The following is a 16,163-nucleotide window of genomic DNA, read 5'->3' as shown; positions in this document are numbered from 1 at the left end:
ACATGATGGCATATATCACATTGTGATGGCATATATCAACTTGTGTAACACAAGTTGATCATCAGCTGGGTGTTTATCAAGTTCAGTTAATTCCACCTTTGGTTAGTTCCCTTCATTACTGCAGAAGACAATCGACTGCGTGTATTTGTTTAGCTTGATTTTACAATTATTTATATACAAATGATATGATTCAGGCTGCCTGGGAGAAACTTATGGTCTGAACTATTCCTGGTACTTCAGGAGACAAGGAAATTGTAGGCATAGACTAATAGGTGTTTCATATATACATAGGTTATATGTACACTGCAGCTTAGCCTAGACAGACCCACACTAGCTCGGTTCGAGCTAGTGGGCTAATAATAGTCAGGGTAGCACAGGATAAATCCATGCAGACCCCCTGGCTATGTACTCAAGTGGTTAGTCCAAGCTGCCACCTGAGCTATCCCTGGCTGCGAAAGCTTCCCCCTGCTGGGAAGTGTGTCCCAGCTGCAGTATACACGCACCCATAGATTTTAACATCAGAAAAACTCATTATGAGCATTAAGCCCGATCTCCTGCATAGTACAGACCATGGAATTTCAATAATTTAGTTCATTTTTCCATGTTGTCTCAAGTGTTCTGCATCAAAATAAGAAACAAAGAAATTAAAATACAAAGCAACACGTGAAGGGGGGCTCAGTAGATCCAGAATGAGCTAAAGAGTTTCTCACCCCTTGGTCAGCAGTTCAGATCCAGCTTAGGCCAGTATGGAAGGGCATTATTACTACGTGACAGTTGCCACAGGTGCTGGAACTAGGGGCGGGTGTTGCAGCACCCCCTGGTTTGAAGGGGTTTACAGTTTGATTCAATGGCTCTCCGCACCCCCACTATAAAAATTGTTCCCGTGCCCCGCTAGTTGCTGTGTGAATCAGTGTTGCTAACTTGTGTGATTCTGCTATAAATCTTGCAATATTTGTTGGTTTTTCTAGAGCTCCAGCTGCTGGAATCAAGAGAATAGGTGCAAATTGCAGTGTTCATTTTAAAAAAAAAAAAAAAGAAGTTTCTCACCCTCATGGTTGCAGGGAAAAGCTTGAAAACATGAAGTAGGTGTAACTTAAAGGCTCACAAAACAGAAGACAAATAAAAAGGACTTAATTTTTAGACTCTGCCACAGACTTCCTGTGTGACCTTAGGAAAGTTACTTAGCCTCTCTGTGCCTCAGTTTCCCATCTGTAAAATGCGGATAATAGCACTGCCCTACCTCACCGATGTGTCACGAAGATAAATACATAAAAGATTGTGAAGCGCTTTGAGCTCTCCTGATGAAAAGTGCCATAGAAGAGACTGATTTAAAATATAATAACTATCATGATTTTTTGGCACCTGACTCATGATTTCTGAATGCTTGGGATTGCCCACACTGTTTGATGGTCCCAGCCTAGATCCATTAGGTATGTAGCCACACTGACTAAGTAGATTAAACTAGGAGTGTGATCACCTCTTTCAGGACCTGCCATGGTGGGTCTCAGTGTTATCCGTCATTGTGGCATCTTGTGGTGATCAAAGGATCATAGAATCTCAGGGTTGGAAGGGACCTCAGGAGGTCATCTAGTGATAGGACACAGCAAGAAAAAGAGAATGGGGACAAGAGGCAACATGACTGAGGAAGGAGTTCCTGTCCAAAGGAGGCCTGAGCTGAAGGCGGGCCATGTGGGGGTCCCCGGGCACATCTGCAGTGCTCCGTGCCCCCACTCCTAGAAAGGCTATCACTCAGACAGGGCCCCAGCGAGTATTTCGCACTGATGCACAAACCCAATTGAAGTGGAGGGAATAAAGGGACTTTTTCCACCCAGAAATGTTTCCTGCCTTTTATGCAAGCTTCTGAATGTGGCTGTCCTTCCTTGGGGGCCTGGAGGATGGATGGAGGCGGTAGGAGGAGTGGCTCCTTTTCCCCGCTTCTCCAGAGAAGTGGGAGCTGGCAGGTTGGCTTGGGTGGCAGGGGACAGATCTTCTGCTGGAGGAGTCAGACACAGGTGGACTCTTTTTCCCTCTGACAGGTGCTGCTGCTGCTCCATCTGTCGGCGGGAAGTGCCCCAGAAACACTCCAGCTCCTCCTGCTGCAGGTTCCCAGTGATGGGAAGAGCTGAGTTCCCCTAACCCAGCTCCAAGGAGATTCCCTTCCACGCTTAGCGGGGGAGCTGCTGTCCCCCTGTTACTTGAACCCCTGTTTATCCACTGGGCTGAGCTGGGAGCTGGGCCTAGACCTGTCATCAAAACCAGCACAAGCAGCCGGAGTGGCCACCCTGACAGGGTCTGCAAGCTGGCAAGGCCCTCCCACTGTGGAGGAGTTCCTCCAGCCAGGGCCAAGGCGGGGGAGACTTGTGCCACCACTGCCCGTGCCAGGGCTCAATAGGACGTGCTAATCTCGGAGATCTCCTCCACCAGCTCTTTCAGGGTTCTTGGGTCCAGGCCTGCTGATTTAAAAATGCTTATCCCTAGGAGATGTTCTTTAACATCCTCTTTGGTTACTAACAGACTGGAAGGTACTTCATCATCTTCATGTGATCGAGTACATCACCCTGCTCCTTTCCAAATATGGAACACAAATATTGATCCTTTTCTGTATCACTATTAACAGTGTTACCATCTCCATCACGACAGGTTTCAGAGTAGCAGCCGTGTTAGTCTGTATTCACAAAAAGAAAAGGAGGCCTAGTGGCACCTTAGAGACTAACCAATTTATTTGAGCATAAGCTTTCGTGAGCTACAGCTCACTTCATCGGATGCATGCAGTGGAAAATACAGTGGGGAGATTTATATACACAGAGAACATGAAACAATGGGTGTTACCATAACGAGAGCTGTAACGAGAGTGATCAGGTAAGGTGAGCTATTACCAGCAGGAGAGGAAAAAAACCTTTTGTGGTGATAATCAAGGTGGGCCATTTCCAGCAGTTGACAAGAACGTCTGAGGAACGCTCAGGGTGGGGAATAAACATGGGGAAATAGTTTTACTTTGTGAAATGACCCATCCACTCCCAGTCTTTATTCAAGCCTAAGTTAATTGTATCTAGTTTGCAAATTAATTCCAATTCAGCAGTCTCTCGTTGGAGTCTGTTTTTGAAGTTTTTTTGTTGAAGAATTGCAACTTTTAGGTCTGTAATCAAGTGACCAAAGAGATGGTCATGTACGTTGGTCAAACTGGACAGTCTCTATGTAAAAGAATAAATGGACACAAATCAGATGTCAAGAATTATAACATTCAAAAACCAGTCAGAGAACACTTCAATCTCTTTGCAAAAAGAAAAGGAGGACTTGTGGCACCTTAGAGACTAACCAATTTATTTGAGCATAAGCTTTCATTGGTTAGTGCTCTAAGGTGCCAAGTACTCCTTTTCTTTTTGCGAATACAGACTAACACGGCTGCTACTCTGAAATCAGTCTTTTTGGTCACTCGATTACAGACCTAAAAGTTGCAATTCTTCAACAAAAAAACTTCAAAAACAGACCCAACGAGAGACTGCTGAATTGGAATTAATTTGCAAACTGGATACAATTAGCTTAGGCTTGAATAAAGACTGGGAGTGGATGGGTCATTACACAAAGTAAAAGTATTTCCCCATGTTTATTCCCCCACCCCCACTGTTCCTCAGATGTTCTTGTCAACTGCCGGAAATGGCCCACCTTGATTATCACGACAGAAGGTTCTTTTCGCCCCCCCCCCCCCCCGCTGGTAATAGCTCACCTGAAGTGATCACTCTGGTTACAGTGTGTATGGTAACACTCATTGTTTCATGTTCTCTATGTATATAAATCTCCCCACTGTATTTTCCACTTTATGCATCCGATGAAGTGAGCTGTAGCTCATGAAAGCTTATGCTCAAATAAATTGGTTAGTCTCTAAGTTGCCACAAGTCCTCCATCTCCATCATTTAATGTGCCTATACCAGTTCTAGGATTTCTTTCATTCCTAACACATTTAGAAAACCTCCCGCTTATTACCCTTAGCTCTGCCAGCCGTGGATTTTTCCCTGATGTCTTCAGCTTCCTTTATCAATTTTCTACACGTCCTGAATTCTAATGTATATTGATTGCTATCTATTTCCCCTTTTCCCATTTGTCATATATTGTTTTTTATTTCTAATTGCTGCCTTCACTTCATCACTGAACCAGATGCAGTTCGCTACCTCAGCACCGAGAAGAGATCTTGTTTAAGACTGCTTTGCTCTTATACAGCACCTGATTTCTCAGGATCTCAAGCTGCTTTGCCAACACTGACGTGCTACACCCCTCAAACCTCTGTGAGGTTAGTCAGTATTTCCCTGTTGTTTTTTTACAAAAAGGGGAAACTGAGGCAAAAAGCAGTGAGGTGACTTTCCCAAGACATAGAGTGAGGTCCAAGGCTAGTGTAAAGCATAGGAGAAACATTTTCAAAAACTCCTAAGTGGCTTAAGTGAATAAATCCCATTATATTTCTGAAAATGGTACCTTGGGTACATCTCAAAGAACCCCTGGGAGCAAATCTTAGAGCCCATGTCAACTGGCTCAGGCTCATGGGGCCCAAAATAACAGTGTAGATGTTCCCGCTCAGGCTGAACCCCGGGCTTTGAGGAGGACAATTTCAGAGCCCGTGCTCCAGGTTCTGGGATTCGCTGCCATGGGAGGGGTTTTTGCAGTGGAGATGTACCCTTAGGCACCTAAGTTGCTTAGGCACTTTGGAAAATGTTACCATAGAGCTGCTGATTTTGAGTCCTTAATCCCAAGAGAATCCTTCATCTAAACTGACAGGCCTGCAACGCTCACATTTTCTGCGCAAGAACATTTCCCTTGCTCCTGGGGAAGGGTATAGGAATGTGTGTCTTTCCTCCATGCCCCCATATTGACTCTCCAGGACAATGATACTCAGGCCAAGGCTCGAAAGCTGCAAGCGGCTCTTTAATGTGTCTCATGTGGCTCTCTGCAGCACGTGATATTAAAACACTGTGATTTAATTATTAACCAATCAGGAAGCTTTTACTATTTCATTAACCAATTACATTATTAACTTGCACTAAGTTAGTAACTTATTTGCTGTCAGAATGATATATATTAACTAAATATTTCCCCTCTCAGACTGTTTAAATATGAATATAGAGCACTATAATAAATGAAACAATGAAGTCACATGACTGTGACTCTTCTGGGTAATACTGATTGCTAAATTGGCTCCTGAACTACTGAGATCTGAGTATCACTGCTCTAGGGTGTGACTTAGGAGCTTGCAGGGCAAAGGACTTTCTGGGCACAAAGCCAGGGGAGGAGGGCGTCCACACCCACTGCTGGCAAACCCATTGCTGAGCAGACGAAAGTGAAACTCACTTTGCTTCTGTTTCCTGGAGAAAGAATCATGGCTCAGGCTGCTGTGACTCTGACTGAAAATCTCCAAAATGAAGCCACTTGTCCCATCTGCCTGGACTCTTTCAAAGATCCAGTGATCACCGAGTGCAGCCACAATTTCTGTGGGGTATGTATCGGTGAGTACTGCAAGGAATCATCCGGGAACCTCTCCTGTCCTCAGTGCAGAAAGACAATCCAGCCAAGAAACTTCAGGCCTAACAGGCAGCTGGCAAACATGGTAGAAATCGCTGTGCAGCTTGGTGTTGAAGCAGCAAAGAAAGCGCAAGAGATTGTGTGCGAGGAGCACAAGGAGTCTTTGAAACTCTTCTGCGAACAGGACCAGAGACCGATCTGCCTGGTGTGCAGGGAGTCCCGGCGGCACAGGGATCACACCCTGGCTCCCATAGAGGAGGTGGCGCAGGCCTACAAGGTAGGAAATCCGGCACTAAGTAATGTCTCTGAAGAGACGCTGTCTAGGGGCTCAGTCCAAGTCAATGGAAGTTTTCCCATTGAATTGTGGGGGGGGGGCAGAAGCTGGTTCTAGTAAACAAACCAGGTCAGGGGAAGGTCAGACCCCCTGGCTCCCTGCCCCGGAACGCACTGCCCATTCTGCCCTATACCCCCCCGGCTTCCCCCTCCCCACCAGGGACACACTGCCCAGCGTGCCCTATTCCCCCCCCAGCTCTCCCCTCCCCCACAGGGACACACTGCCCAGCGTGCCCTATTCCCCCCCCAGCTCTCCCCTCCCCCACAGGGACACACTGCCCATCGTGCCCTATACCCCCCAGCTACCCCCACAAGGAACTCACTGCCCATGCCCTATACCCCCCCAGCACTCCCAAGGGACACACTGCCCATTGTGCCCTATACCCCCCCAGCTCCTCCCCACCTAGAACTCACTGCCCATCGTGCCCTATACCCCCAGCTCCCCCCCCCCAGCGACACACTGCCCATAGTGCACTGTACCTCCCTAGCTCTCCCCTCCCCACCAGGGACACACTGTCCAGCGTGCCCTATCCCCCCCCAACTTCCCCTGCAGGGAACTCACTGCTCATCATGCCCTATACCCCCCGGCTCCCTCCTTCCCCCCAAGGGACACACTGCCCAGCATGCCCTATACCCCCCGGCTCCCCGCTCCCCCCCCCTCAAGAGCCTGTCCTGCTGAGAAGCCAGAGGAGGGATGAGAAGAGAAATGGACGATGTATGATGAGCAGACCAATTTGGGTCTGGCTCACTGATCCAGCTGCTGGTCTTGTTCTAATCCCTTCTCGCTCAGGTGCTGGCTTGAGTCTTCTACTCATTGTGGCTCGTCTTGGACTGGTTTGTAAACTGTAAATGCTGGTTGTTCTGGTGGAGTGCTTTAGGGTGAAAAGTGCTATCGACACATCTGTGTGTAAGCTAGGGAAATTCACAAACAAAACCTTTGTTAGGGTTTGTAATGGTGACAGTATATTTCAGTGGAATTTACCTACCACTCAGAAAATACATACAAGAGCTAGGTATTATTATTCATTTGTTGTAATTTTATTTATTATAATCTCAATAGAGTTCTTCTACCTCAAAAACTCAGAAGTAACTAGTTAAAGCATGAAGATGCTTAATTCATGCCACATATTCATCCTTCACTTGCAGTCACCCCGTGCAAGTTACACTGTAGCTAGTCTTCAAACATTCACAACAAAAAGGATAACAATAGATAACATTGTAAGTGTTTATTATCTGGAGAATTCAAACTTTGGTAACTGCCCATTACATTTGAAAAAAACAAACCCAACAACTCCTACTAACTCTTGCAAACTTCCACCAGACTAAAAGTATGACTGAGAGTATGATGAATTTTTACATGCCAATAACTTCATTGATCCATTTTATTAATATAAAAACAAGTGTTTATATCTTTTCAAACCCTTTCCAGCTAACTCAGCCCCCAATACCAGAAGGCACTTCTCAGTAAGATCAACAAAACATTTTTGGGGGCCCCATATCAAAACATTTTAGAATTATTGGCCAAAAAGTTAGGATTTTTTTCAACAAGTAAACTAAAGCTTTAGTCATGATAACTTTAAAACTCTTTGCCTGAGTTTTTTGGCTTCTTTAGGGGGATGTTAGAGGAGGGCTTGAAAACTGGACTTATAACGGGGAGCTGGCCTTAACTATCAAGCTGCTACTGTCACTCCATAAGAGAGCTTTGCAGATGTGTAGAGCTGACATAACCAAACATAATACTGCTGTATATTGTGTAAAATAAAACACGGAAATCACCAAATCCATATTTCTTTGCAGGAAAAGCTTCAGAGCAATTTGTGTTTCTTACAACAAGAGAGAGAAGAACTTGAGCCGTATGGAGAAGAGAAAAGCGATGAACTGCTGGTATCTACCTACCTATCTCTCTACTTGTTTACATGGGCCTCATCACAGCAGTTCTAGGGCTCATATTGGCTGCTCGCATGACAAGTGGGCTCACACCATGACATTGACAACACCGCCACGACCCTGCAGTTTCACACAGCACACTAGGGAACTTTTGGGCAGGGTCACAGGGCCAGTTACTGCACAGGAGGCTGGTAGATTTACATCTGAGCTTGCCGTGCACTGACCCACCATATAGACACGGCCTTAGTAATGTGGCAGTAATACGGGCATGCTTTGCACTTGGCTGTTCCATGAGTGGACAGTGCGGACTACACCCCCTCATGAGTAACATGTTACTCTGTCTGGGGTCCATAGAGCTGGCAGAGCTATTCATAGAAAACAGTATTGGTTACAGATGTATTCTCGTTCTGGTTAGCAGATCACTTCCCAACTGATCTTGATCTTCTACTAATGTATCTATTATTCCCTCCCTCCTCTCCCACTGTCTCCATATCCCTTTTAACCCCCACTTTCTACTGCTACTACTAGTTCTCCCTTACCCTCACTGCCCTCCTTCAACCCTGCCCCCGGCAAATCCACATCTCATCTCTGCTGCTTCTGCCTCGCCTCTGGTGACATCTACCCTAACCCTGGTCCTCCCTCCATCCCCATACTCCCTGCCTCCCACCCCCATCTCCGTCACCACCTCTGTCCCTCTGGATCCTCTTTTTCAATCTCAGCCCCCGTTCACAACCTCCCACTTTTTGTTCTCTTGCTCTCCCTGGCAGGCTCACTCCGTCTCCAAAAGGGTTAGTCTGCCAAGACTTCTTCATCTCCTGGCACCCACATAAAATCAGGTGTCCCGTCTAACACTGTTTCAATAGACACTTTCCCCGATGGTGGCCTCCTCTACCCTCAACCACTGCCTCCACACCCCCGATGCCTCCCTGGCCACCTTCTTTGACTTTGAGTCCTGGCTCTTCCTCTCTTCACAATCCCCACCCTCACCCTTGGGGACTTCAGTTTCCATACTGGTGTCCAGCCCAACCTCTTAGCCTCCCCCTCCTCTTCTCCTTTGACCTTCATCCCTATTTTGAATCTCCTTCTTGACAAAACGGCTACTCACTTGACCTTGTCTTCTCTAAACACTGCTTTCTCCCTAACCTCTCAGCTCCATTTCTTCTGTCCTGCCACCACCTCATCTCCTTCAACAACACGCACCAGGTCCTCTTGTCATCTCCAGTGGCTTCTCTACAACTCCTCCTGCTGTCTTCTCCACTGGCTCAGTTATGATTTACTCCACTTCTCGATCTCCTACCCCTTAGACTCTTTTGTCCTTCTTTCTCACTGTAAGGTTTATTCTTCCAGCCCCCAACTCTGTCTCATCTGCTACATCCACACACACAAGGATCTATGGAGAGTGAAAAGACTCCACCTGTAATACTGACGTGCCCCTCCCCTCATTATATCTGTTCCCTGCAGAGACAGACAGAATCGGAGAGACGGAAGATTTTGTTGGAATTTGAGCAATTGCATGACTTTCTGAGTGAACAACAGTGCCTTCTTCTGGCACAGCTGGAAGTGCTAGACGAGGAGATTTTAAAGAGGCGGAATGAATATGTAACCAAAGTTTCAGAGAAAACGTTACTACTCAACGAACTCATCAGCGAGATAGAAAGGAAATGTTCCCAGCCAGCGACAGAATTCCTGAAGGTGAGGCTGCATTGTATATACTCTGTGACCCTGTGCAAAAAGAGGAAAGACTCCTGAGCTAGTGAAGCCCAGCTATGGGATACTGGAGTCCAAGACTCAGAGCTCACGGTATAACTGAAATACTGACTGTAAGATTGAAACACTGAACTATATGGTGTCAGTGGGTCTCTGGATTATATGTAAACAGAGGCAGTGTTTCTTCCTCTGAATGATCTTGAATAGAAATGGAGAAAAATTACCCATGAGGAGAAACTCCAAACAGTCTCTGGGGCTTCAGAAAGTACCTGGTGTCCAAAAGGTTAATGTTTATCTATTTAATTCCCACCTGGGATGTCACCTGGGAACTGGCTCATTTCCTGGGTTCAGAGAAAGCCAGTAGGTTGCTATGTAGGCAGGCATGAGGGGAAGATTTCTGGCTGCTGGGAGATGGGTCAGGTCAGGACTTGTAGGAGGAACAAACCCCACCCTTTAAGGAAGTCCTGTGGCCTTCACTTCCAACCAGACCAGGGACACAGAGCACGTCAGGATCTGAGGCTGACTGTGGAGAAGAATGGGGAGGAGCCCAGAGGGGCTGCATGCAGGGAGGTGTCAGGACTGGAAGAGAGGGTGAGCGCAAGGCTTCTGTGCCTTTTGGTGTATGAGACGGGGGAAGAGGTGGGTGGTCCTACGGCACTTGCCGCAAGAGGCTAGAATGGCTGGAGGCATCTTATCTTCATGAGGTGGGAAAAGGCAGAGAAAGAGGGGCTATGGAGATGAGAAGACGAGGGAGCCATCCTTGGGAATCAAATAAAGCCTCCTTTTACTTCTGACTCTGGTGCCGATTCTGCAGTGAAAGTCATGCAGGCAGACCCCTTCACCTTCATGGAGCCCCACAGATGGGCAGGCACCTGCCCATGTGGAGTCAATTGTAGGATGGGGGCCTAAGTTACCAGAAATCTAATGTTCTCCAGTGTGGAGATCTGCAGATGGGACTCAAACTGCAAACACAAAGTGATTCAGGCCCCCCAGCAGAAACCTGCCGGGCTGGATTCACCAGCAAGGCCCCACTGACTTGCCCTGGTGTAGCGGAGAGCCGCATTCGACCCTCCTTTCTTGTGGCACATGAACTGATCATCTGTTTTCTTTCCCTTCTAGGACATTGGCAGCACCTTGAACAGGTACTTACTGGGCTCGTTCCCGCTCTCCCTCCCCCCATGGTGTGCTCAGAAAAGTCTTGGAAACAGTCCTGAAGACCCAGCTTCCCAGCATGCAGCAACTGTGGGAATGTTTTGTATTTAATATATCTGTCATTTGTACAAAGAGGCTGAGTTTTGGTTGCCACGGGAATGGTACTTTGATAAAAACTCAACTTTCTTTGTTGTTTTACATTTTTAAAATAATACTAAATGACTTGGCATTTGGTGAGAGCGAGGGGTCAGGCAAGTCCCCTACAGCCAGTTGAAGTCAGTGAGTTATGTCTGCTCAGCAGCACTGAAAAATCATGTTTTTAGCCTCTATGTACCTCTCTTTCTCCTCATGTAAAATGAGGTGTTAACTCCCCAGTGGACAGGGGACTAAACCAGGTATTGGGAGAGCTGGGTTCTAGTCCTAGCTCTGCCACTGACCTGCTGGGTGACTTTGGGCAGTCACGTCCCCTCCCTGTGCCTTTGTCTAGTTAGACTATAAACCCTTCAGGAAAGGGATTCTCTCTTGTTGTGAGTTCGTGCTGCTTCCAACCCAACAGGGCCCTGATTTTATCTGGACACTTCTGTAATCTGCATAACAATAATAGTTCATAGCGGGGTTGTAAGGTACACATTTGTACTTGCTAAGCAGTATAACTGCTGCCCTTCCTATTTCGATAATTGCTGTGCGGATTAGATGCACTTGTCCCTGTTAGGGTGTTGATGGGCTCAGCAGCTCATAGGCTGAGGTCTTTATTCTCTCTGCGCAGGTGGAGAGTTTGGGATTCGACAGCTGGGTGAATGTTCTCAGGGTGCATCGACACTACTTGCGCTGCTGCAGCAAAGCTGGAGCATAGACACTGACTAAAACAACGGAAGAAGGTTTCCATCACTGTAATAAATTTAGCCTCTCATGAGGTGGTAGCGAGGTTGACGGAAGAATTCTTCCATCGATCTAGCTGCATCCACAGTGGGAGTTAGGTCAACCTAACTGCATTGTACAGGGCATAAAATTTTTCACAGCCCTGAGTGATGAAGGTAGGTCAACCTAAGTTTTAGGTGTAGACCAGACCTCAGGATATGTGTGTTTTCCTAGGTGCGAGTGTGTGAAAGTCCCAACTCCAGCGCCCGTTTCTCCTGTGCTGAAGAAGAGAGTCAGCGACTTCTCTGAAAATAATAGCCTTGTAATGGGGGTGCTGGCTATGTTCAAAGGTAAAACAAAGTGACCTTGTGGGTGATGTCTCCAGTCCTGTCTCCCAGGGGCCCATTGTGTTTCTCTTCCACCCCATTCTCTGGTTCATGGTGCCCCATATGCTGTTGCTCCTTTGCCTCTGTCCTCCTCCCCCACTCACTCTTTCTCGTCTATTTTTTGTCATTATGGGTCCCCACCATGTCTCTCACTGGACCTTAGCTTTTTTCCTCACCACTCCTGAACCATCTTCAGCTACAAAATCTCTGCCAGCTGATTCCTCATGCAGAAGTGTGTCTGCCCTTGGTTCTACTCTGTCATGTCTTGTTGGCACCTATGAGTCTCCATCCGCTCCTGAGTCCTGTGAAGCCTCAATGCAGCCAGTGCAAAGGGTTCTGGGAACTGAATGTGTTTGCTGTACATGAAGGGGCAGAGAGGGTGATCCACAATTTTGGGAGGTGATATAACAGAACACTCAGTGGGAGCTGGGAGGAGGGGAGCAATGGGGTGTACTTGGGGTGGGTGGCGGGTTGTTCCAAATTTTGGCTTCTGTCCCCTCTAACTAGAGATAATCATGCTACCACCTCAGTGCTACAAAGACTGGCAGGAAAAGACACACACACATAGCCTACTAGGGATTGTCGCACCAGCCAGAGTGACCATGGGTGATGGCATCACACCAGGCGCCATGTAGGGAAGTTCCAAAATCTGACTCAGTCTTGCAAATCCATGAATCTCTGGGTGGCCCCACAGGCGGCCCCAGCTAGGGTCATGGCATGTGTCTCTTTGCATATCTATGGAAAGTTAGAGAACCCGGTGTGCTGGGGTGATTTTGTCCCTCCTGGTGACATGGCTGAAGGGTGTGCAATGCCGGTTTTGGGTATGATGAACGACTGATGGGAGGCCAGATCGGGGTGAGATTGTGACATTTTGCACAGATTCCAACCACTTTATACTCAGGATTTGGCACAGACAGCACATCTGGAATAGTGCCATGAGAACTGGTGTGCATGACATCTCATCCCTGTCTCCTTTTTCTTCATCTAGAGAATCTGCGAGCTCAGCTGGATAAAGAAAAAGGTACGTTTCTGTGACTGCCGGGAACAAATAAGAGGCAAAGATTTTCTAAAATGAGGTACTTACTTCTCCATTGCAGAGATGGGCGTAGGCCACAATGTCTGGATGTGGATTTAGAACACAGCGAACTGGCGAGGGCTCAGATCTGGGTTGTGATTAGGTCTGTTATAGAAATACATGCCCAGCATTGTCCTGTGACAATGGTAAAGAATCCTAGAAAGTTGCTGTCTTCTAACACTGAACAGGGAACGTTACTCAGAACGGTATCAGCTCTAAAGCTACTCTGTCTCTCTCCACATCTCCCTTCTGGCTCAGATTCAGCAAGGTATTAAACACATGTAACTTTAAGAGGACTACATACATGGTTGAAATTACGCACTTGCTTAAACACTTTGTTGAACTATTTTCAGAGTAACAGCCGTGTTAGTCTGTATTCACAAAAAGAAAAGGAGTACTTGTGGCACCTTAGAGACTAACCAATTGGTTAGTCTCTAAGGTGCCACAAGTACTCCTTTTCTTTTTGTTGAACTAGGCTCTTAAAGAAACAGCGCACATATCCTCACAGGCACTTTTGGATTGGGATCCAGATTCATAATGTCAATGAAGTTCAAGGATGCTCTGATCCACAATTTTGGTTCAGACCATCTCTGCTCCCTCTGGATTTTCTGGGAGAAGAGGCAACTGAAACCAAAGAGAGGTTTTCGCCATTAGAAGAGATTGTCTCCACCAGCTGTATGAACCCCTGGAGACAGGCAGGTGCCATCCTGTGACGCAGTTAGTTGTTGCTGGAATGGTGGTTTAAAGGAGGGGCTGAGGAACTGTCAGTGTAATGAAAAATACAAAATAGGAATGAGGTGAAAGGGCTGGGGCTAGACAAACATAAGATGGTTTTACTGAGTGGCCAGGTGACGGCAGGCCAATGAGAAGGTGATCACTACTTTATAGAAACTACCTTGGGGTTGGCGGCAGCTGAGTTTTAAGACTGACTGTAAGCCCTGGCTCCTCCATATCTGTGGGCTTTAGCCTGAGGTCCAAGCTGAGTTGCCGTGTCTTCACCGCTATTCTAACCCATGAGCTCACGCAGGTTGGCTAACCCAAGTTAAGAACAGACCCTTTTTTGTAACCCTAAGAACTGTTACCGTCGCTAACTCCCTAGTATTTAGGCCCTGTCCACAGTAAAACTGAAACCATTGTAGCAGCAACAGTGTCTTTTAAACATGATGTTCTACCCCCTTCTCCTAAAGCAGAGTAGATAAGAACTGTGCTAAAGATCTATGTACCCTATAGAGTCTACATAGGGGCCTACACTACACAGTTACAAGTAGAAATAGGCCTGATCTGGATATGCAACAGCCTTACATTCAAAAATATTTGGAACCAGAGGTTTGGTTAAGGCCATAACAGCAAGAGGAGACAGCCCCAGAATTTAGATCTAGGTTGGGATTTTGAACATCTCCCTCCATTACCACCCCCAAAACGCCAGGGATACAGGCACATCCCTGCTTATAAAAATCCCTGTCCACACTGGTCAAGGAAATGGTGCTTCCACTGAGCTCTCACCAGCACAGCTTCCACCATTGTGGCATAAAAGCACGCTTCTCTCCAGAAAAGCATAGCACAGAAAGTCACCGGGGAACTCGCTGCACCTGTGTCTCTTTCACTGCCATGCCAGGGTTGAAACAGAAATTGAGACAAGTCCCGTGTGCGTCCGGGCTATGGGGTGACAAGTAGAATCCAGAGTGGACTGGAAATGGTCCAACATACAATCCGCTGAAGCTAAAGCCAATTGCATTCATGGGGTTAAATCCTAGCTCTGCTGAAGTCAATGGCAAAACTCCCATTAGTTTCAGTGGGTCCAGGATTGCATCCATGTGCAATTTTATTTATGGGCGGCGGATATAAGAGGCTAGGGGAGGCTAAGCCTCCCCAAACGGGATTCGGTGCCCCTCCCTCTGGAGGTGCACCGGCCTGCCGTCTTTGAAGCACCACCTCTGCCGAAAGGGCACCTGGGCCATTGCCCCGCTCATGCTCCGCCCCGGGGCTCCACTCCTGCTTGTCCTCTTCCCCTGTTGCCCCACCCACGCTGCTCCTCTTCCCGCCCCTGCCCCACCTCTTCCCCCCCGAGGTCCCGCCCTCGCTCCACCTCTTCCCGCGAGGACCCCGCCGCTCCCATCCCTGAGGCCCCCCTGCCACTCCTTAGCGAGGAGGCCTCAGGGGAGGGGGTGAGGAGGTGCGAGCAGTGGGCGGGGGAGGCTTTGGGGGAGGGGGTGAAGAGGCGCGAGCAGGCAGGGATCTCAGGGGAGGGGGCTGAGTGAGAGCAGGGCCTGGGGCAAAGCAGGGGGGTGGAGTGTTAGTGGAGCCTCAGGGGGAGGAGGTTGAGCAGGGGCGGGCCTTGGGGGGGAGCAGGGGGCGGGACCATGGTCCAGGTGTCGGTGGCCCCTCCCACTTCCGGCGCTCGCACCTAGCCTCCCCAAATGCATGAGTCACACGTCACCCATGTTTTTATTCCTGATTTAGCTCCAGTGGAAGGAGTTTTTCCTGTTCTTGGCTCAGACCAGGAACATTCCTCCTGCCTTCCCCACTTCATTTAATTCTGGAGGAAGGAGATCCACTGATTTGCTCCAGAGCTGACCTGGAAAGGGGTTCTGCCTCTCTCTGATTGTCTGCCTCTCTCTATCTGCATCATTCTCTAGTCAACGTGACTCTGGATCCGGAAACAGCAAATCCCCACCTCGTCCTGTCAGAGGATGGGAAAAGCGTGAGACTTGGAGCGGGGCGGCTGGATGTGCCTGACAATCCCAAGAGATTCATGGTGAGCCCCTGTGTCCTGGGCTCTGAGGGATTCACAACAGGGAGACACTATTGGGAGCTGGAGGTAGGAGATGGGGATGGCTGGGCTGTGGGGGCTGCCAGAGAGTCTGTGGAGAGAAACGGGCCGTCAAGGCTTCAGACGGAAGGGATCTGGGCTGTACGGCTGGGCTGGGATTGTCAATATGCAGCTCTCACTTTCCCCCCGACCCCTCTCTCACTTGACGAGAAGCCCAGGAAGATCCGAGTTCACTTGGACTATGAAGAGGGGCAAGTGACCTTTTACAATGCAGAGAACATGGCCCAAATCTTCAATTTCTCTGCCTCTTTCAACGAGAAAATCTTCCCTTACTTTTGGCTCTGGTCCCCAGAATCATGTATCCAGATGTGTCCCTGATGGGTATCAAGCTTCTTACAGTGACTCTCACAGGAGAACTCCTGCACAGTTACCTGCAGCTGGAAAAAGAGAGGATTCATTAAAATAGCCCTAACTAAGCGAACGCTCA

At 48.0% G+C, this 16,163-nt stretch overlaps 1 protein-coding gene across 4 annotated transcripts in view; it reads left to right on the top strand.

Annotated features, from left to right (window-relative positions):
• The window catches only part of LOC125632988 (E3 ubiquitin-protein ligase TRIM39), an 18,426-nt gene extending 2,263 nt beyond the window's left edge, over positions 1-16,163 (top strand). Inside the window, exons 2-10 of one of the 4 annotated variants that reach the window (XM_075124701.1) lie at positions 4,153-4,285; positions 5,358-5,785; positions 7,639-7,725; positions 9,190-9,420; positions 10,555-10,577; positions 11,680-11,795; positions 12,820-12,852; positions 15,543-15,661; positions 16,029-16,163. In XM_075124701.1, the coding sequence (XP_074980802.1) occupies positions 5,366-5,785; positions 7,639-7,725; positions 9,190-9,420; positions 10,555-10,577; positions 11,680-11,795; positions 12,820-12,852; positions 15,543-15,661; positions 16,029-16,142 (1,143 nt within the window). In that variant the 5' untranslated portion in view covers positions 4,153-4,285; positions 5,358-5,365 and the 3' untranslated portion in view covers positions 16,143-16,163. Of the gene's footprint in view, positions 1-4,152; positions 4,286-5,357; positions 5,786-7,638; positions 7,726-9,189; positions 9,421-10,554; positions 10,578-11,679; positions 11,796-12,819; positions 12,853-15,542 lie in introns of all 4 variants that reach the window. The other 3 variants (XM_075124700.1, XM_075124699.1, XM_075124698.1) reach the window with 3 other exon arrangements.

The sequence above is a fragment of the Caretta caretta genome, chromosome 2 (genome assembly GCF_965140235.1).
Source record: "Caretta caretta isolate rCarCar2 chromosome 2, rCarCar1.hap1, whole genome shotgun sequence".
NCBI lineage: Eukaryota > Metazoa > Chordata > Testudines > Cheloniidae > Caretta > Caretta caretta.
Note: the sequence above shows the minus strand (reverse complement) of the source record. Positions and strands in the feature narration are given on the sequence as shown.